This window comes from Osmerus eperlanus, chromosome 26, assembly GCF_963692335.1.
Source record: "Osmerus eperlanus chromosome 26, fOsmEpe2.1, whole genome shotgun sequence".
In the NCBI taxonomy this organism is placed as follows: Eukaryota; Metazoa; Chordata; class Actinopteri; order Osmeriformes; family Osmeridae; genus Osmerus; species Osmerus eperlanus.
The window spans coordinates 510,244-531,244 of NC_085043.1; the positions used below are offsets into that span (position 1 = coordinate 510,244).

General features: G+C 40.2%; 2 protein-coding genes across 9 annotated transcripts in view; one reads left to right on the forward strand and one right to left on the reverse strand.

Moving 5' to 3' along the window:
* The window catches only part of med16 (mediator complex subunit 16), a 96,215-nt gene extending 81,133 nt beyond the window's left edge, over positions 1 to 15,082 (reverse strand). The window contains exons 1-6 of one of the 4 annotated variants that reach the window (XM_062452332.1): positions 14,974 to 15,076; positions 12,150 to 12,309; positions 11,896 to 12,003; positions 10,638 to 10,807; positions 3,574 to 3,855; positions 2,221 to 2,370 (exon numbers count right to left, since the gene is read on the reverse strand). In XM_062452332.1, coding sequence (XP_062308316.1) covers positions 2,221 to 2,370; positions 3,574 to 3,855; positions 10,638 to 10,807; positions 11,896 to 12,003; positions 12,150 to 12,288 — 849 coding nt within the window. In that variant the 5' untranslated portion in view covers positions 12,289 to 12,309; positions 14,974 to 15,076. Of the gene's footprint in view, positions 1 to 2,220; positions 2,371 to 3,573; positions 3,856 to 10,637; positions 10,808 to 11,895; positions 12,004 to 12,149; positions 12,310 to 12,437; positions 12,458 to 14,973 lie in introns of those variants that run through there. The other 3 variants (XM_062452331.1, XM_062452333.1, XM_062452334.1) reach the window with 3 other exon arrangements.
* A 2,900-nt stretch (positions 15,083 to 17,982) lies between these two features.
* rabggta (Rab geranylgeranyltransferase subunit alpha) overlaps positions 17,983 to 21,001 on the forward strand; it is a 78,684-nt gene continuing 75,665 nt past the window's right edge. For 2 of the 5 annotated variants that reach the window (XR_009928635.1, XM_062452339.1), the window contains exon 1: positions 17,983 to 18,140. The gene's annotated coding sequence lies outside the window, so the exon portion shown is untranslated. The remainder of the gene's footprint in view (positions 18,141 to 21,001) is intronic. The other 3 variants (XM_062452338.1, XM_062452336.1, XM_062452337.1) reach the window with 3 other exon arrangements.

Below are 21,001 nucleotides of genomic sequence, written 5' to 3' on the forward strand. Positions count from 1 at the left end.
TTTTTTTTCTTCAAATGAATGAAATATTGTTAAACTGTATCTAACAAACATGGCAGTGCCACCGTTGGAGGTTGGAGAAATTAAAGATGTAGGCCAGCCAAACCCAATTAGCGTCCCGCGGGCCAGATCCGGCCTGCAAGAGCCAATTGTCTGGCCCACGCTGACAGCATTGGCATTAGTTCTTCTAACTATGAATTACATTTCCGCGGCTCTGCTTTTATTGGGTGTGCTCAAGCCTTCGGCGAGCACATCCATTGTTCTCTCACATATTATTGGGTGTGCTCAAGCCTTCGGCGAGAGCACAACCTTTGTTCTCTCACATATATATAATTTATTGTTTATTTTCGCCCCCCCTAAAACTCAGTCAATATTTGGCCTACATACACAACGGTGGTGTCAAAAGGTTCGTCTTGGTAGCGATTGCGTTGCTTGTATTGGAATTTACGTTCCGTTGCATGGTTTGGGCTTAAGTTAAGTTTTTGTGGCGAAAAGTGAAGCTAACGGTGGCTAATTTGCTAGCCACAGTCACTGACGTTACTAACGTCACTATGTCACTAACGTCACGAAAACACGCGTGACTACCTTTGGCAGAACATTCGTTTCGCATCTGTTAACTTGGGGGATAGCTAGGCTAACTATAGCTTTACTGCAAGGCAGCTGCAGAAACGCCACAAGCAAAGAGGCCAGGGTGATAACTATTTACTCATTTTACTTTGTGATATGACACACAATTGTGATGTGTAATGTACAATATAAGCTGATATTATTAAGGAAGTACATCTACTTTCGTAAACAGTAGTCTACTATTTCACTGAAATATTAGCATCATGACATTAGCCTGTGTTGCCCGGGCAACAAATACTACAGTGGTCTATGATGTATCTGTTTTCAATCGTTAAAATAAACATTCCTCACATATACATTTTCGTTGTAGGATTTATTATGACATTAGATTACAAGTAAACGATTTGTGGGTGAAATTATCATTACCTGTGGTTTCAATCCAGTGTATCACTGCAACGCTGTAGCCTACGCGAGACACTACAAAAACATCTACACAGCTGTAGGAAGTCAAACGGCGACAGAACATGTTCGGCACTCCCCTTACTTAAATCAAAAGTCTATCTAACTACTAACCTGAACTTCATTGCCAAAGCCTAAACTTTGTCAATCTGTTCATGAAAATAATTAATTTCAGCCTAAACCGTACAACGGAACGTTAAATCCAATTCAACCAACGCAATCGCTACCGAGACGAACACAGCAGTAGTCTAGTACTGTAACGTAGTAGTACAATTTACCGGGGCAGCTTCTCCACACAGGGCTATATCGCATTTTGCGTTGTTACTGACAATGATCGCTACCAGTGAGCTTTTTATGAATGAGCGATTTTCCACTAAATAAATGTCAAGCTTATTTACGTTTTGGGGGGCATATTTTCAGTTAGCAGATGGTACTGTTTGAATCGCGATTCCATCTTCTACTGCCGGTAACGTCGTAGAATAATCTTCAAAGGGGGTTCTTTATTAATGAATGAATGCAATGAGTAGGCTAAATGCATGAAAATATCACGAGAAGGGAAAAACTTTGACGTTTAAGTCATAGAGATTAGGTCAATTTGTACACCGGTCTGCCAAATTTATTCGTTTTGATTCAACGATGAGGCTGCCTCTTGCAGGGGAAATGAGAAGACATCCATTTCATTCTACACTTCACTCGTATTTTCAGTTGTAAATGAGCAGCAAAAATAATAAGTATGCATTTTTATATAAAATACAGAAATATCAGTTGTAAAAATGTCATTAAAAAACGGACCCCTGTCCAACCGACGCAAGCAAGCACACCCTACAATTTCCCCAGAAATTGTACCCTCTCTAGTTTTCCTCACTGTATATCCCACCCACTGACAAGGGCCATGTTACCAAGATAATCAGTGTTTTTCACTTCACCTGTCAGTGGTCATAATGTTATGGCTGATTGGTGTATGTAGCAATGTTAAAACAAGCAACCTATTAACCTGTAAAAATACATGACTGTGCAGGATGTTTGGTGGTGGTGATAGGAGTTTAGCGCTATCACTAAGCTGTGAAACTGCACTGTATACCTTTGCCCAATGCCGGAGTGAAACTGTCTGAAATTTTGTATATTGGCTACAATGAACAATTGGGGAAAAATTCTGACATTCCTTAGAACATTTAAAAAAAAAGGTAGCGAACATACCTGTTCAGAATTCTCCCTGGTAAGGAATTTAAGGTGTGTGACTACTGGGTACTTGTCCCTCCTGACTGGGTCGGTGGTGCAGCGCATGAAGAGGGAAGGCAGCAGCTCTGTGTCAATACGACACTTCTCATTGACCACGCTCACACACACCTAGGAGATGGGTGGGAGACATCTAAATGTAGCAAGATAACTTTGCATCATCAAAATGGATGCTTAGGTAAGACTTCAGAGGAAAATAAAATGTAACCAATAAATTATTAATTTTATACAACAGATTGATGCATTTTATGATTTTTTGCCATTAATTACATATAAATTAATATAAATGAATCTGTCAAATAAACAGTCCCAATGCACATATATTTACAGAACACACCATGTGGAAAACTACAACATAAGTTGATGTGTTTATATTTGGTAGTAATATTACGGTTTGTTGTACGACAGAGTAGGACCATAGGACCTACTCCTACATATGTAAACCAGGATGTTTCAAACCAACAATGTCTGATCAAGAAAACGTAAGGCAACAGAGTTCATGCCACTACATGATGGCGATCATCCCGGCCCACTACGGAATCTAATGCATCTGCAAGCCCTGAACCAACCTTTAACAGGTTTTACCAGGTGACCCTCCTCTACGATGGCAAATATGGAAACAACACTTTGCAACTTCACCGCAGTTGGCGATTCTTCTTGATTGTTAGAGGACCAAGAAACAATGCAAGTTTGCGAACGTCACAGGGTAATATGGATGTAACGGAGTTTGAGCATGGAATGATGCAAGGAAAATGATGTAACTACTATCTTGGAACAATTTTCGTTAGGGTAAATAGATACTACACGAAACTGCTCAAAACAAGGTCTGTGGTTTATCTTGAGGAACAGGGTCATGCTTTCTGGAAAGAGACATTGCTGTTGAGTGAAATCTCAATCGTTTCTACGATTGAGATTTTTTATAATCATGCAAAGAATTACTAAAAACATTTTCCCTTTGGGTAGAGTGTAGATTAAAGGGCAAAAAATGCAATTTTACCAGTTTACAATTGAATCTACAAAACAATAATATGTGCTAAAATGAATACTTTCTGAAGCCAATAATTTTCTTTTACATTCTTGTAAGTGCTTTGCTAAGATTTCAAAAATACTTTATTGAAATAAATAGTGCTGAATTATCCAAATACTTTTATATTTTGGCTATATGGCTTGTAAAAATTAGGTACTCTGCATTCTAGAATCTCAAAGTATGACCAATTATGCTTTGCAGTGGAAAATAGAAATTCAGGTCTCTACGTACAAAAATATAAAGACAGGTGTCCTGAAAATATTTTTTTCAATAATTAAATATGATACCTTGTAGAATTGCACTGGTGAGGAACTGCTGCCATCAGTAGCTGCCACCACAATGTTTCCTCCACCTGTAAAGGCAATGTCTGCTAAAGCAACGCGGCCCCTCAGGCGACAGAGGCTCTCACTGGCCGTTAGAAGAGCTCCACTGGGCTTCAGCAGGGACACGGTCACCAGGCCACTCACAGTTACTGCCAGCCAACCTTCCATGGGCTTGCCTCCGAAAAGTGTAAGCGATGGAGAGAACTTGACCCGTGAGAACTTCTCGCCAAAATTGGTGGAACCAGACTGCAAAAAGGGAGCAAACGGCAACCATAATTTAATCGACAGCAGAGATGACCATCCTCATTTATTAAATACATATTGTGCTTTCAATTCCAACCGTCAAGATCAAAACTATATTATCATTTAAAAACGGTTTATATGTGGTGAATTAAAGGAAATTAATATGACCACAACACTAACTCAAACTATGCACAGTGTTATGTATGACGTTAACTAAAAAATACCAAATTAGCAGTAATAATTTTGTAGTAGTAATTCCTTTCAGTCCTTAAAGATTTTCCAAAGTGAGAGCACATGGAAATAAATTAATAACAATAAGGCATTACATTGAAAGGAAAACAAATAAATATTGACCGAAAAGGTGTATGTTGAAGCTTTAGCTCATTATACCTAATGTTTTTACAAAACATTTTAGTTGGTAACCCTTTCAGTACTAGGTTTAGGTTCTAAAAAGAAGGGGCTGCCCACGACTAAAGATTTTGCTAGTTGACTAGTAGGAATTATTTTAAGCCATTAGTCAGTAGGTTTTTGTACATTTATCTCTCTAATAATTACATAAATCTCTGTGTATACAAATTAGAATGGGTTTAGTTTCCAACTAAACACTCAACTAAAGAAACGGACACTTTACAAAGTTCATATTCTGCATACGTCCTCTTTATAATCCAACAGAGTGCAGTGCCGGGATTGACGTTTTTTTGGATAAGCATTTCGACATTAATGAAAAATTATGAAAAGATTATTGCCGCAGCTTGGTTTGCTCTCTTTGCGTCACAGCCCCTTCACTCTGATTGGTCCTTTGGTCTGCAGCGAGTTTCCTAGGAAAATGTTGACTCGAGAACAGGGCATTCTGCAAAGTTAATATTTTGCAGGTGTCCTTTTTATAATCCAACGGAGTGCAGTAGGCTACCGTGACTGAACTAATGCGATTAACAAAGGCATTCGCAATTAAATGAAACTAAGCATAGTAAGGAAAATAGGGAAATTCTGTTGAGTTATTTTGAAGCAAATTCGCCTTTAACAAACTATAATCATCTGCTTTCAAAGGGTGCTGGCTAGGGAACAGAACAACAATATAAAGTGGATATACTTTCAGTATCAGTTAGTTTTTTACATAAATGTGTTTACTGATGTCAAAACTGCTGAAGTTGCCTACCGAGATTAAACTAATGCGATTAACAAATATTCGCAATGAAACTAAGCAAGGAAATATGGAAATTCACTTTTACAAACTATATTCAGCTGCTTTCAAATGGGCTGGCTAGCGAACTGAACAACAATATAAAGTGGATATACTTTCAGATATATACAGTTAGGTCCATAAATATTTGGACATTGACACAATTTTCATCATTTTGGCTCTGTATACCACCACAATGGATTTGAAATGAAACAATCAAGATGTGCTTTAAGTGCAGACTTTCAGCTTTAATTTCAGGGTATTTACATCCAAATCAGGTGAACGATGTAGGAATTACAACACATTTTATATGTGCCCCCCCCCTTTTTAAGGGACCAAAAATAATTGGACAAACTAACAATCATAAATCTAATTGTCACTTTTAATACTTGGTTGCAAATCCTTTGCAGTCAATGACAGCCTGAAGTCTGGAACCCATAGACATCACCAGACGCTGGGTTTCATCCCTGGTGATGCTCTGCCAGGCCTCTACTGCAACTGTCTTCAGTTCCTGCTTGTTCTTGGGGCATTTTCCCTTCAGTTTTGTCTTTAGCAAGTGAAATGCATGCTCAATTGGATTTAGGTCAGGTGATTGACTTGGCCATTGCAGAACATTCCACTTCTTTGCCTTAAAAAACTCTTTGGTTGCTTTCGCAGTATGCTTCGGGTCATTGTCCATCTGCACTGTGAAGCGCCGTCCTATGAGTTCTGAAGCATTTGGCTGAATCTGAGCAGATAATATTGCCAGAAACACTTCAGAATTCATCCTACTGCTTTTGTCAGCAGTCACATCATCAATAAATACAAAGGAACCAGTTCCATTGGCAGCCATACATGCCCACGCCATAACACTACCTCCACCATGCTTCACTGATGAGGTGGTATGCTTTGGATCATGAGCAGTTCCTTCCCTTCTCCATACTCTTCTCTTCCCATCATTCTGGTACAAGTTGATCTTGGTCTCATCTGTCCATAGGATGTTGTTCCAGAACTGTACAGGCTCTTTTAGATGTTTTTTGACAAACTCTAATCTGGTCTTCCTGTTTTTGAGACTCACCAATGGTTTACATCTTGTGGTGAACCCTCTGTATTTACTCTGGTGAAGTCTTCTCTTAATTTTTGACTTTGACACAGATACGCCTACCTCCTGGAGAGTGTTCTTGATCTGGCCAACTGTTGTGAAGGGGTTTTTCTTCACCAGGGAAAGAATTCTTCTGTCATCCACCACAGTTGTTTTCCGTGGTCTTCCGGGTCTTTTGGTGTTGCTGAGCTCACCAGTGCGTTCTTTCTTTTTAAGAATGTACCAAACAGTTGATTGAGCCACACCTAATGTTTTTGCTATCTCTCTGATAGGTTTGTTTTGATTTTTCAGCCTAACGATGGCTTGCTTCACTGATGGTGACAGCTCTTTGGACTTCATATTGAGAGTTGACAGCAACAGATTCAAAACACAAATACCATACTTGAAATGAACTCTAGACCTTTTATTTGCTCCTTGTCAATGAAATAACGAACTCCCATGAGGGAATAACATACACCTGGCCATGGAACAGCTGAGCAGCCAATTGTCCAATTACTTTTGGTCCCTTAAAAAGGGGGGGGCCACATATAAAATGTATTGTAATTCCTACACCGTTCACCTGATTTGGATGTAAATACCCTGAAATTAAAGCTGAAAGTCTGCACTTAAAACACATCTTGATTGTTTCATTTCAAATCCATTGTGGTGGTATACAGAGCCAAAATGATGAAAATTGTGTCAATGTCCAAATATTTATGGACCTAACTGTAGATCTGTGAATTGTTACATAAATTAATGTGTTGACTGATGTCAAAACTGCCAGCACATTGCTAATATGCTACGACATTATAATCACCAGCTGCATCCTGGACATGGGCACTATTCCTACCACTTTAGCCTCCTTGGTTGTTTTCTTGAGGAATTGATATAGCAATCCACAAACAGGCGACAGGAACGATGATAGTACGAATTTAGTGTCCTCGGTCAGTTGTCGTCTTATTTTTGTGAATGCAAACCAGAAAATACAAGACTATTTTACATCATAGGAAAAAATACATTAACGTACATTAACATACGTTAATGTAAACATAGCAAAAATCCCTTAGGCAGAACTGTACATGCAAGCACTGTATGGTGACTTAGGCCAAATCCCAATACTCTTACCCCTACGCCTTACCCCTAGCCCGTAGTTTTGCACGTTCCCGTGAGAGTAAGTGGTGTCCCAATACTCTTTTTGATCGAGGGCTAGGGCTAAGACGAAGGGGTATACACCCCTTAAAACCAAGTGAGCTCGGGAGCTTACTTGAAACCAAGGGGTATATGAATATACTGCGCTACCTGCAACAATGGCGGACAGATCATCCAGAGAGTCCCATAAATGTAATATTTTCGGCTTAAATTATTGATTAAAAAATTATGACAGTCTTGTTTTGTGCTCTACACAGTCCTGTACATATGTATTTGCAACCATGTTCTTAATTGAAACGTTTAAAAAAATCACCAGTTTGCTACGCTAACGTTACATTGCTGATTTGCACAACAGTCCCGTATTTATCTGATTAGCCTTGAATGGACTCCATGCATGTCTACAGTTTTAATTAAACTCCATTAGCAGCGAATTTCAAATTAATTGTTGGAATGCTGCTTCAGAAAGCGAGACAAAGTCCAACTCTCGCCCCATAGAGACCAATGCAAATCTGGTGACAAAATCGTCAGAGAAAGCAAAAAGAACAAGATTTTGAAACTGCCGGTAGAGTCGTATTTCTGACCGCACAGAAATATAAAGGACATCTCTGGTTTCGGCAGAGTCTTGGGTCTCGGAAAATATCCTTATTTTTTGGATTGGACGTATAGTTTTGCGTCTAGGTTAACTTGTTTGAGGTGTGGATTCTAGCTACATTAGTTATTCTCTCTGCCCAGCTCGTTAGCCATCACAGCTGCGCCATCACCGTGGCACCCAAACAAACACGCACCAGGAAAGCAAAAGGAACACGTTTTCGAAACTGCAGGTAGTCGTATTTCTGACTGCACAGACATATAAAGAATATCTCTGGTTTCGGCAGAGTCTTGGGTCTCGGAAAATATCCTTAGATTTTGTATTGGACGTACAGTTTTGCGTCTAGGTTATCATGTTTGAGGTGTGGATTCTAGCTACATTTCTCTTATTCTCTGCCCTCAGCGCGTTAGCAATCATAGCTGCACCATCACCGTAACGACAGACACGCACCACTCAGTCTCTCACACAGGTGATTGGTACGTTTACTTGACCATGAGAAACACGATTACTAGCAATTGTCGGTTTATGCCAATAATACGATTACTCCGTTTACATGTGTAATTAGTTATGCGATTACTCAATAAACGCGTCTACATGATTCTTTTTTATTAATCGTTGTATGCTCCACGGACAAAACTTGCACCATCATCCTTCTGCAACAAAGTGTCGCCGTGTCTTCCTGTATCGGCCCTACTGCTGTATGTTTCATTCCATCAACACATTGAATCCTACTAAGAAAGCCGAGTAAACGCACTCAATGCACACATCTGCTACTGCTATTACTATCCCAACTATAATTTCAGCTGATAAGACAATAATATTCTTTTTATGACTAGCTAGCCTAGGCCTACTTCTTCTTCTGTTTAACAGTTCAGCTTTCAGCTTCTCCCGCATTGTATTTCAGCTCTTAGCGTTGTTAGATGATGCAGTTCAGTTTCCACACTGCCTCTTGTGTGACTCACACATTTCTTGACATTCATTTCAGCTTGCGGGTATTTTCTCATTTCTGTATTTTCTGCAATTTAAGAAAAATTATTTCATCTTTCAGCATTCCAACGCATTTTCAGCAGGAAATGCCTTTCTAGTTTTGTTTGATATCAGTGCATAACACTACTTGCTTTGGAGACATTAGCTTACCCTTTGTTTGCCATCTGCGGTGATTTAGTTTTACAAGCTTTCAACCTCTAATCTCAAAAAACTCTTTAACAACCACTAATCAATAAGGGAATTTTTTGGGGGGAATGTAACTTTTCTCTATAAATATCACCAGCTAAAACGTAACTAGTACTCTGAGTAGTTTTTGAGAAGAGTAACTTGTATTTTTACTTAAGTACTTTTTTAAACACCTGTACTTTTACTTGTAATTGAGTATTATCTGAGCAATGTAACAGTACTTGTACTTAAGTACCCATTTTCAGTACTCTTTCCACCACATACCGTGGTATACATTTTAGGTCATACTGCCCAGCTGTAGCTCCTAGAGGAAAATGCCGACAACGGCCCCATTTCATCAGATAGTTGTTCTATGTTTAAAAAATACATTTACAGCATACATTTCTTTTTATATGCATTCTCAATGTTTCTCTGCTCCAGCACACCTGTTTCAAATGAATCGGTTGTTATCAGGCTCTGTGGAAGCCGGGTAATGACCATTCATTTGAATCAGGTGTGCTGAAGCAGGGAAACATCTAAAACATGCAGGACGGCAGCCCTCGAGGACCAGGATGGAGAACCCTGCTCTATAGACTTGTTAATCCTTGGCTTGTCTGCATATTTTTGCTTCCTTGCGAGTTTTCTTGTAGTTTTTTTTTCATATAGTATTATTAACAAGGACAAAAAATCCTCATAGGCTTTGTTAAGAACATCATTACCATAAACCTATTTCCAGATTTGTTTCCTTAGGTCCACCTTGAGGGCAGTGAAGACTTCTGGTGTTCTGTGTTGAATCAGTTCACAGATGTTAGACCTATTAAATTTTTTTTTTGTTATAAAAAGTTTAAGTTGTGGGGGTAAAGGAAAACCACTTCCTTTTTGTCATAGGAATGTGAATAATTGCCTTTTTGCTTTCAGTTTCTGAAAGCTTAACATTGGGTTTTTCTCAGTTGGACACTGGCATCAGCAGATCTAGACATTCTCACCTGGGGCAACAAGAGGTAGTTGTAGGGTGGCAAGTGTGGACAGACGGTGTGACCCGATGTCACCATAAATAGCATTCTAGTTTAACCCGTTAAGGAGTAGTGTCACAAATAAGTGGCGCCACAGCGTAACATCGCAAATGTGATTCGAACATTCTAACTGAATATTTTCCGACAGACAAAAACTATACTTTGGTATGGCTTCAGAATGTACCAGTTAGAAGGCTTGGAAGTAACATTAGCATGATTGTAGCATGGCTTTGAGTATAATGCTAGGTAACTTAGCCCGGCAGCTAACTACGCTTGCTACCTACCGTTTTGGAAAAATAACTATGCTGTGGGGACCGTTGGAAATATTTGGAACTCACTACTTAACAGATTAAATAATTCCAATAATAATATTATTTGAATTGAATGAAATGTGCTATAATGTTAAGAATTATATATTTTAGCATGGGAGATTGGGGTGGCAAGTCATTTTTACTGGGGTGGCAGCTGCCATCCCCTGGATCCACCAGTGGATACTGGCAACTGTACGAAAAAACATTAACTGTATACATTATGAGAAAACAACAAGCTACACAATCTGTGACCTTACTTTTCTGAATATAGATAGGATTTCCATTAGTTCTTCAATGACAAATGCTACAGAAGACAAGAAATGTAAATTACCATTTCCACATGTAGAGCTAGCTTAACCCCATTGTGCAGCCAGGAGAGGGCTATGATAGGGTCTCCATCCACTGCACTTCCTACAATGGTCTCCCAGCTGTTCACCAGGTGGTCTGCCATCGCCCAGCACTTAATCTGACCATCTCCATCAGCAGACAACAATCTGGACCCTAGAATATAACAAGCACACAGACACAACATTTACTTTTTATGTACTATGTTACTACGTCAAGTACGGTTACATGATCATTTAAAATTAAATAATGACTATAAAGGTAAAGTGCCGAGTAGCTTTCACTCCAAAATGGCGGACGCGTAGCGCTGCTACTGGGCGCTGGTGTTGCAATGGAGCGTTCTATTGGCTTTCACTTCTTGTCAATATAAGTTCTTTGGTACACAGTCAGTCAGGTAGGAACTAAGAACCCACTTTACACTCTCTCACAAACAAACACACACACGATAGTCACACACTTTTGTCTCAGACTCTCAGTCGGTTTCAGCTCCAGTGGCTAACGTTTAAAGCTAATGTCTAAAGCCAACGTTAAAATGAGACACATTACATTTATTCATTTAGCAGACGCTCTTATACAGAGCGACTTACAGTAAGTACAGGGACATTTTCCCCGAGGCAAGTAGGGTGAAGTGCCTTGCCCAAGGACACAACGTCATTTGACACAGCCGGGAATCGAACCAACAACCTTCAGATTACTAGCCCGATTCCCTAACCACTCAGCCACCTGACTACTACATTAAGCACAGCCTCATGAGTTCGCTAATAATAACGCGACTAAACGAGCCGAAAAAACTTTATAACATTTCATCTAGTTTTTATTTTGTAAACTACATTTAGTCTAGTTTTTATTCGTCAACAATATTGCCATATACATTTAATTATAGTCATCGTCACATGACCAGACGTGTTGCGTCTCATTTTCGTCACTTGATAAAGGTTCGTTGACGACGATATTTAGTCATAATTTTCGTTGACGAAAGCAACACTAACGGCAAGTCAATTTAAAGTATTTAGAGTTTGGTCTGCCTTTGTGATTTGAGGTTATGTTGGTTATAGAAATAAGAAAATAATTAAGATTGACTTCCCCCATTACAAGTTTTGTTTGCTAATATACTGATGAGTATAAAACCAATGACTGCTTGTTATCCAAGTCCAAAATCACAAAAGGTGGCAGGGCTAACCAAAGGCTTTTTGTCAGTATTGAATAAAGTCATGAGTGAGTCATAAATAAACATTTTGACACACCTGACTGGTCCCATTCCAGACTGGATATGATCTCGGAGTGGCCAGAGTTAATGGAGTACACATCCCAAGGATGTTCTGTGTCAAGGATGTGGATCATATGACTGACATCTGAAACGGATAAAACATTTAAATAATTGTGATTATTAAAATTACTGGCAAAAATAGAATTGGTCACCAATTGGGCAATTGATCCAAAAATGTTCTGACTTTGCATATTATTTTATTTCCAATTCTACAAGCATTAATGTAAATACCTTTCTCATCTTCTTCATTTTTGAGGTCAGTGGTGAAAGCAACCAAGTTCCTGCACGACCAAGCACACACCAGTGGGATCGAGGGACAGTGGTTGCTCTTTGGTCTCTTCTCCCACTCGCAGACATATGCAACCTCCATTATCCAACAACCTAGTAAAGGCTACAAGACAAACCTTGTGTTCAAAACATAATCCTTAATATAAATCTAAATATAGAAAATTCAAACGCGATGAACGAGCCAGATGGATCGAACTGCCTGCAATTGCCTGCATGAGGTAGCTGGTTTACCTTTGGCTTCAAGGGTCATTCAGTTCTCATGGATGTTTTAATCTCTGTATTTGCACTGCTTTACAATTGTATCTCTTAAAAGAGAAGCATATATTTTCCTGTTTCTGTAAAACATTCACCTTCTTCAATTCAGACATGGATTACAGAGATTAGATTAGAGATAGGCATGGATATTGGAATATTACAATGGAGATTGGTCAAACTCAATAATAGTATAGGATTCAACTACACTCATAACTGCTCATCTGCAAAATGTTTCCTCTGTGTACATGTAAACACCACTGTGATTGCTAACACTGACAATAAGACTCTGACAGTGTCTTGTACAGTAGTTGATAACTGATCACTCACAATCATGCAAGAATATTATTGACAGTGTGTGAAATCATGCCTACACTGTCGTTTATTTGTAAACCGGGGACAGTTTCATGGTTTGCAGATGACCAGTTGAGTCTATGGATGATATTTAGATGTATGATGATGTTGTGATCCATCTGCCTAGAAGAATGTCAATAGAATGTGACTTATGCAGGTCTATTCCTCCAATACTTAATTTTAAGTTTCATTGTGCTTTCCACTGTACTATGTGAAATATGTCCTAGTAATACAGTTAAGATCACTGTAATAGCTGCCATGCAGTTGCCATACCAGTGCTTTACCCCTTCATATGCATTGATAGACATTTTAGGAAAAATAAATCCTGTGATGAATACCGTTACCGTCCGTGCTTCAAATTATACCGTGATAGGCCATACCGCTCAGCCCTAGCTACTATCTATAACTACAGCTTGTTTGTGGTAGGGCTGTCCCCACTCAGTCGACTAGTCGATTTTCTGGTCGATATGCTCTTGGTTGACTAAGATTTTTTTAATCGAGCTGCCGTATGGCAGTGTGAGATCTGATTCCCGCTTGCGTCATCATTGCTGAATTAACAAAATGTTCTACAGAAATTGTAGAATATATTATTTAAGACAAATAAAGCAACTCTAAAAACATATTTTAAAAGAAAAGGTGTTACTGGTTTCCCTTTCGTTAATCTGCGCTTTGTTTTGGTTTGGTATTTTGCACACGGCACGAGCACAATTGGCTGCCGAACTACAAACTCTGCCATAGCCTACTTTGTCGGTGTCATTAGTCAAAATGGCAAAGAAATTTGTGGTATGGCAGCATTTCATTAAAGTACATTTACATTTACAAAGTACCGGGTGACTCGAAAAACGTTGAATGCAAACTCTGCCAACAACGGTTTATTTTTCATAGTTCGACGTCGAATATGATGTAGCCTACCACCTGAAAAACGTAAGTTGGCCTAGCCCTACTTCGCTCATGCTAACGCGCTGGGTTGAAAAATGAATATGCCTAAGAATCACATCCAAATCGAATGACATTATCTTCTCCGGCCAAGACAACAAAATCTTTCTCTGTTACACCGTTCCCCACTCAGCTTCTACGTAAAATCGCATGCTGCAAGTTCAGGCAGTGATAAGCGCGCTCTGATGATTTGCATGTTAAACAAACAATATTTTTAATTTGTAGTACATTGTAAGAGATACTAAATACCATCGGCATTCGGTTACAACAGGACTGGTGATACGAGTCTTATTATTAGTAGGCTATTAGCGGCTGAAGCTGCAATGTCCAGCAGCCATTGAGTCAGATCGGGAAAATGTTTGTACGTTTTTTTTGGGTGGAAAAAAAAAAAGCGTTTCAAATTTCGATTAGTCGATTTTCAGACGTTTTAGTCGAGTCTTGGTCGACCAAAGAAAATCTTAGTCGGGGACAGCCCTAGTTTGTGGGAGCAGTCACTTTCCCTCCTTGTTAACTCAACCTAATCAATACAATAAAGTTGTTCTGTATTTGGTGAATGCATGGACAATGTCAATAAGATGCTTGCATTTGCATAACTGCACTGATAAAAGTTATCAACTACTGTTTGTCTAGCAGAATAATGGCTATGTACTGAGCCCGAATCTCAATCAGCCTCCTCCTCGACCTATCCTTGTCACTCATTATATATTTCTAATATAATCGTTCTCCAAAGATTGCTACCAAGACTGAATGTTGCAGGTGTTGACAACGACCCGCGCGATTCCATTAGACTGTGAGTAGATGACAACCAAAAGTCAGAAAGTATAGACCACAGTAGCCGTCTATGTCGAAGTTAATTTACGGAAATAAAGTACATTAGCGTTGAGGTAAAATTGAAGGCGCTTATTTTTATGTAATTCCATTACCCCAGGAATAGTTTTTTATTTAATTTCTGTAACTCGCACCAACGAGTTTGTCCTTACTAACAGTGAAAGCTATTAGTAGGTATTTAGGTACATTACCGCATCAAAGTTTACGATACATTCTAGGCTATATGACAATTCTATTGTTCACATAGCTACGCTAGCTTGCTCGCTATAATATTACATATGTTGTTTTTTCACTTGAATATTTGCCAAATAATTGTTGCCAATGTACATTATTGTTGTACCGATTACACAAAAAAGATGCAACTAGATAATATAATTTTTTTAAATGACATCCTTACGACACGGTGCCAGCAAACAGCTAACTCTCACGCTGTGGCTCCTCTTCTTCTTCTGTTTAATTGACGGGTGGTTACCAGCATTTAGATGCATTACCGCCACCTATGTTGGAGTGTGGACTATATCTTACGGAGACCCTGAATGGACATGTGCAAAAAACAAACAAAACAATCATTGACACTTTCTCGTCCGCACGAGAAACTTTCTCGAGAAACTTTCGCGTCCGCACGAGAAAAGATTCTCGTCCGCACCATTGACTGTAAAAACAATGGACTCTGTAACCATAGATATATATAAAGGGTAGATGTCTCGTCCGCGTTGCCGGACAACGGAGTCGAACGTCCGCGCATGGCGGCCATCTTGCTACAGTCAACTCGCTCACCCATAACATTGTGTTGATGCTACATGTACTTTTTAAATGACCATAACTTGCTCAATTTTCAACCGATTTTGAAACGGTTTGTTTTGTTATCAACGTCAGAGATGTCGGTATTCCACTGCAATTTATGGCCATTTAAAAAGTATATGTAGCATCAACACAATGTTATGGGTGAGCGAGTTGACTGTAGCAAGATGGCCGCCATGAGCGGACGTTCGACTCCGTTGTCCGGCAACGCGGACGAGACATCTACCCTATGGTCCCAAGAAAGTATTGATTATCTTGTTCCGGTCCATTGTTATCCAATTCGCTAGGTGGCGCTGTCAGATAAAACAAAGGTCCTAGAACTGCGGTTCTGAAACTGCGGTCCTGAAACTGCAGCTCTCCGGCTCTGCAGGTAAATGGTACTCGGCAAGGCTCTCCTTAAACAGGCTCTGCTATAACTACTTAATGTTAGCTAATCAAGTAGTTTGTTTGACGTTGAAAACCGCTCCGGTGTCGTGAAATGATTTCGACAGCAAAGTTTAAGTTAGATACAGTAGCTAGTTAGCTAACGTTAGCTAACTTTATTGTCCAATTCAAGACACTTGAATTGTTTTAAACATAACCATACGCGATTCACATTAGCTACTTACACTCTGATTCTAGTCCATCTTGTTCTGAGCCGTAATCCTACAATATTGACTACTGCAGGATTATCTCGTTCCGGTCCATGTTTATCCAATTCGCTACGTGGCGCTGTCAGATAAAACGAGGGTCCTAGAACTGCAGCTCTGCAGCCGGGGTCTCCGGCTCTGCAGGTACACAGGGCCAGGTTAACCCTCGTGCTGCCTTCGGGTCACATGACCCAAAGGTTCATAACGAAACATCTTTGTGTTTACCCAATTTTACCCAATACAAAAACAAATTAAAATAATTTTCTTTTAACCTTTGCAATGTGGGGGGTCTGAGACAGCCCAACGGTTAAAAGAAAATGCTTCACTTTGTCTTTGTATGCGGTAAATCTGTCGCAATACGACGGTGGGTCACAATGACTGATGGGTCATTCTGACCCGAAGATAACACAAGGGTTAAGGTCACCTGGGGCCCGGGGCAGAAGCCTCCCCGAGCCCCCGCCCCCCCCCCCCCCACGCAAAATATTTTTAAATATATATATATATTATTATTACTATGATTTTGATCAATATATATTAGAGAGAGAGAGGGATTGGTAATTTGTGATACCCTAGCCAGCCACTCTGTCAAATAAATTGGAACATGCAGTCTAGCGTGCACACACACAGCACAGCGAACACATAGCTATATACAAACAACTCGATTGAACAATTTAATTATCAGGCTGTGGCCGCCTACTGAAAAGAACATAGGCTAGATAATCAGTGTGGGACTAGTTTAAGTCCACTCTCTACTTTTTTGAAGGCAAAGTCACGAATCAAATCGTTGAAGTCAATTTGGCGAAGCAGGTCAAACTCGTTTGACATCACCTTCATGCGAAACCATTGTTGTCTTGCATGCTTTGATACCGGCAACGACACGACACCCTAGTGGCCGGGGCCCGGGGCAGCAGCCCCTCCTGCCCATTGCACAAACGCGGCCCTGCAGGTACACAGTGGCGCCTTAATGCACGGGTTTACCTGGGCTTAAGCCCGGGGCCTCGACCAATCAGGGGCCTCTTAATAATAATACAAAATAATAATGATGATAAACGTCCGTATTCGCGATGTCATTACTCTGCTCTACAGTGGCATCTGGTGTTGTATGTGAAGGCCCCCCCTCCCCCTTATATAAACAAAATGTAACAAAAACTAGAGAGGGTACAATTTGTAGGGTGTGCTTGCTTGCGTCGGTTGCAGATGGGTCCATTTAATATGAAACAACCTGAACCCCCTTTGAGACAAGCTATTCTAACAACGTTGTCACCGGCAGTATTTTTCAGATGGAATCGCGATTCAAACGGTACCATCTGCTAACTGAAAATATGCCCTCAAACGCGACTTTTTGGTCTCAGTCTAGAGCCCTGCGTGGAGAAGCTGAATTGTGCTACGAGCAAGCTAGCCTAGCTGCTGTTGCTAGCCAAACTTCACTGAGGGGATTGTTTGAATGCGCCAGAAATTAACGTTTCTTTTGACAAAGTTTAGGCTGTGGTATTGAATACAGCGACGCACCACACAAGCTTGAGTTTAAATACATAATTTATTGTGACATTACTTACTGTACATGCAAGTCTTGAATTGCTTAAATGTATAATGCTGCTAGTACACGATACGGCACGATACAATACTTGCTGTGCAACAGCAATGCACGTTGTATCCATGCGTCGTTGCTAACGTGTGCTGACGTTGTGAGTAGGCTAGCACTGAGTTCCCTTCGTTGACACAAGGCACTTTTTACCACAAAAACTGAATTTCAGCCTAAACCGTGCAACGGAATGTAAATAACAATACAAGCAACTCGTGCGATTGTGCGATTAGCGTGTGGGGGGCCTCAAAAAATGAAAAAAAAACGTCCATAGCCCAGGGGCCTCAAGTGCTATTAAGACGCCCCTGCAGGTACATGCTACTCCCTTTACCTGTATTTCTGGCTTCTTGGACCAGTGGTCACAGCTTTACACGCGCCTCCCGGTGAGCCATGTTTCAGTTTGTTTATCGTTTGAAACTGTCCGATCCACACTCCAGAGCAGAAGGTGGCGGTAATGCTTCCACAAACTGAATGCCAACCACCGTAATACAAGAAGACGTAGAAGACGACCAACTGAACGCACTGCAACGGCGGGTCTGGAGAGTGAATATTGTAAGCAACTTTATCGATTAAATAACATGTTTTTGTATTAATTGTTGAATCCGTAAGAATGAGCAAGGTTATAAATCCCGTAACGTAAACGTTCTTCGATGTTATGTTGGCTACTGTACTTCCTGCTATGGCTGTAGCTAACGGCCTAGAGTCTAGCTAGTGTTGGGGTGGACATACTGTACAGGATATTTTATATCAGTTCTGTTCCGTTTCTTTTCATTACGTATGTAACCTAACGTAACTTAAATTTATCTGAAGTCAGATTTTAGTTACCTGTTGCCGTTTTCTCACACAACCTGTTTTTGGCCGTGATTTTAGTTTTTTTTTCGCAACGTTGCACCGCTTTTAAGGTATTGAGACCGATGGCACCAAAATGCTATTTGGCATTCTGCGAATGTCTTTTACGTCATGAACGTTGATTTACAGCTTAGGTTTTACTTGAGTTTTATAACTAGCAAGAATAAATGTCAGTTAAGTATAATGCTTTCATCGAGTTGTTGTATTTATTTTAACCGTAGTAGCTGTGATAACAACGTTAGTAGTTACCGTAGCTAGCTATTTACGCTTATCTAGCTAGGTCCCACGACATGAACATTTCACTTTAGGAGGTTATTTAACATTACAGTTTTTCTCAATTGCTAAAACACTAAAACCCATTGGCTGAACAAAGTTCTCAGTTGCCTGAACTCATGTAGCTAATTGTGCCTGTCTGTTGTCAATACCTTAAACCATTTCACATGGTAAAACACAATTGGCAGATCTCACTTAGAATTTTCAGCAAAACTCTAAACACATTCTAATTTTTAAAACACATTTTGCACTCTAATGCACATGTCATCCATACTGGTAAACACAAATGGCAACAATCAAATACAAATAGAGAAAACATGTCATTGACTAAACACAACCACTCAAAATTGATTTCACTTGTTTCAAATGATGTGACACAACCAATATAAGCCAGATCAGAGAGCAAACAGGTTGTTGAAGGTGGGGAAATATTGCTTGTGATGTCAACGAAGTGCTCTGGCCTAACCCAGCCCAAAGACAAGAAGCACATTGATCACATTGATGATGTTTACTTTGATTTTTGTCCCTTTTAGTATTGTATACTGTAGTACAGTGCATTGTAGGCTGTATACTGTGCAATGAACAAATTGTATGGCTGGCCCTGAACATTGTGCTTTCCATTTGTTACAGTAACCAGTGTTTCCCCTAGGTTTACAGCTTTGGGCGGGGTGGGTGGGGCGGCAGAAATGGGAGTCAGGTGGCTGAGCGGTTAGGGAATCGGGCTAGTAATCTTAAGGTTGCCAGCTCGATTCCCGGCCGTGCCAAATGACGTTGTGTCCTTGGGCAAGGCACTTCACCCTACTTGCCTCGGGGGGAATGTCCCTGTACCTACTGTAAGTCGCTCTGGATAAGAGCGTCTGCTAAATGACTAAATGTAAATGACACGCCGTCGTGTAAATAAGTTAAATAACATAAGGCCATTTAGTTTGTTTAATAAAAGAGCAAGCTATAGACCTGTTTTATAGGAAAGGTAACCTTAAATGGCTTATTTTGTGATCGGGCGTATATATATAAACCCCTCAAAAAAAGTCTGTAACAGTTATTTCGGTCGATTATTCCTACCCTTCAATAATACCACGTGGTATTGTATTTTATATCGTTGGAAAGCCTGATTAGTCACCTTTACAACGAGGTACAACTTGTAAGGATCGTGCATTCGTGGAATGAGCAACACAGCTAACCGTGTGGGTAGCGGCCCCCAAAAAATTGGCAAAATCCCCTGCAATATTCTTCTGTTGGTATTCACTCTCGTTTTGAGTTGCTTGGTGGATTGGATAATTGCACTCTCCCACAGTAATAAGGAAAACACAACACATATTGGCCATTTTTACACTTTATTCATTTTACACTGTCAGGGACCTCAGTAGTGTGTGGAAGATCCATAGCAGCCACAACTGCTTGGCACCTCCTCCTCATGCTGGTCACCAGTCTGGTCACACACTGCTGTTGGATGGCATCCCATTCCTCAACCAGGATTTGTCTCAAGTCAGCCAACATGTTTGCGTTGGTCACTCTGGCACATACAGCATGCCCAAGCTTTTTTTTTAGATTTTGACTGGTTGCAGGTTCATATCAACAAAGAACAAGAGTGAGTTGTGAGTAGTGAGATGCAGGGTACAGTACTGTATAGGGGTACAAGGAGGAGAAGGAGCAAAGCAGAGTAGTAATTTCTGATCAATTTTGAGCTACTATGATAAAACATGTTTTTGTTCATCAAAAGACAATGATGGATAAATATGAAATTTGTTTTGAGATTATGTAAAAATGTAGCCTGGCTCAATTTGTATTTTGCTTCTGTACTAGGTCTGGGATTTCAGTAGCCTGGTCCTAACCAGACTCTCGTACATTGCATTTGTACAGAGAGTCTGGCCTCGTTCCATTGACAAGCGTTGACTTCCTTGTAGGCGGGTACTCTGAAGTTGAAAACTATTGGATCTGCCCAGAGCCACTCTGATATGCCATAACCAATCGCTAGCATTCGCCTTAGCCAATTCCTTCACCACTACTGTAACAGAGCTAGCTGCCGTAGCTGGAAAATCAAACTGTTCCCGAACCCCGTGGGGAGGAGGGCCACAACATCATGGCCTCCAACAAAACTCAGCAAAACTTGTTCTTGGTCCGGCTTTAGCTGTTGGATATTCGCTGATTCGCCGGTAGAAAATCAACCTGAAAAATCTGACTTACGTACCTCATGGCCAGACCTATGTACAGAAGCAAAAATAAAATTGAGCGGAAGTACGTGGGAGGGCAGAGCCAGGCTAGGATTTCAGTGCATCAGTCGGTTTTCAGAA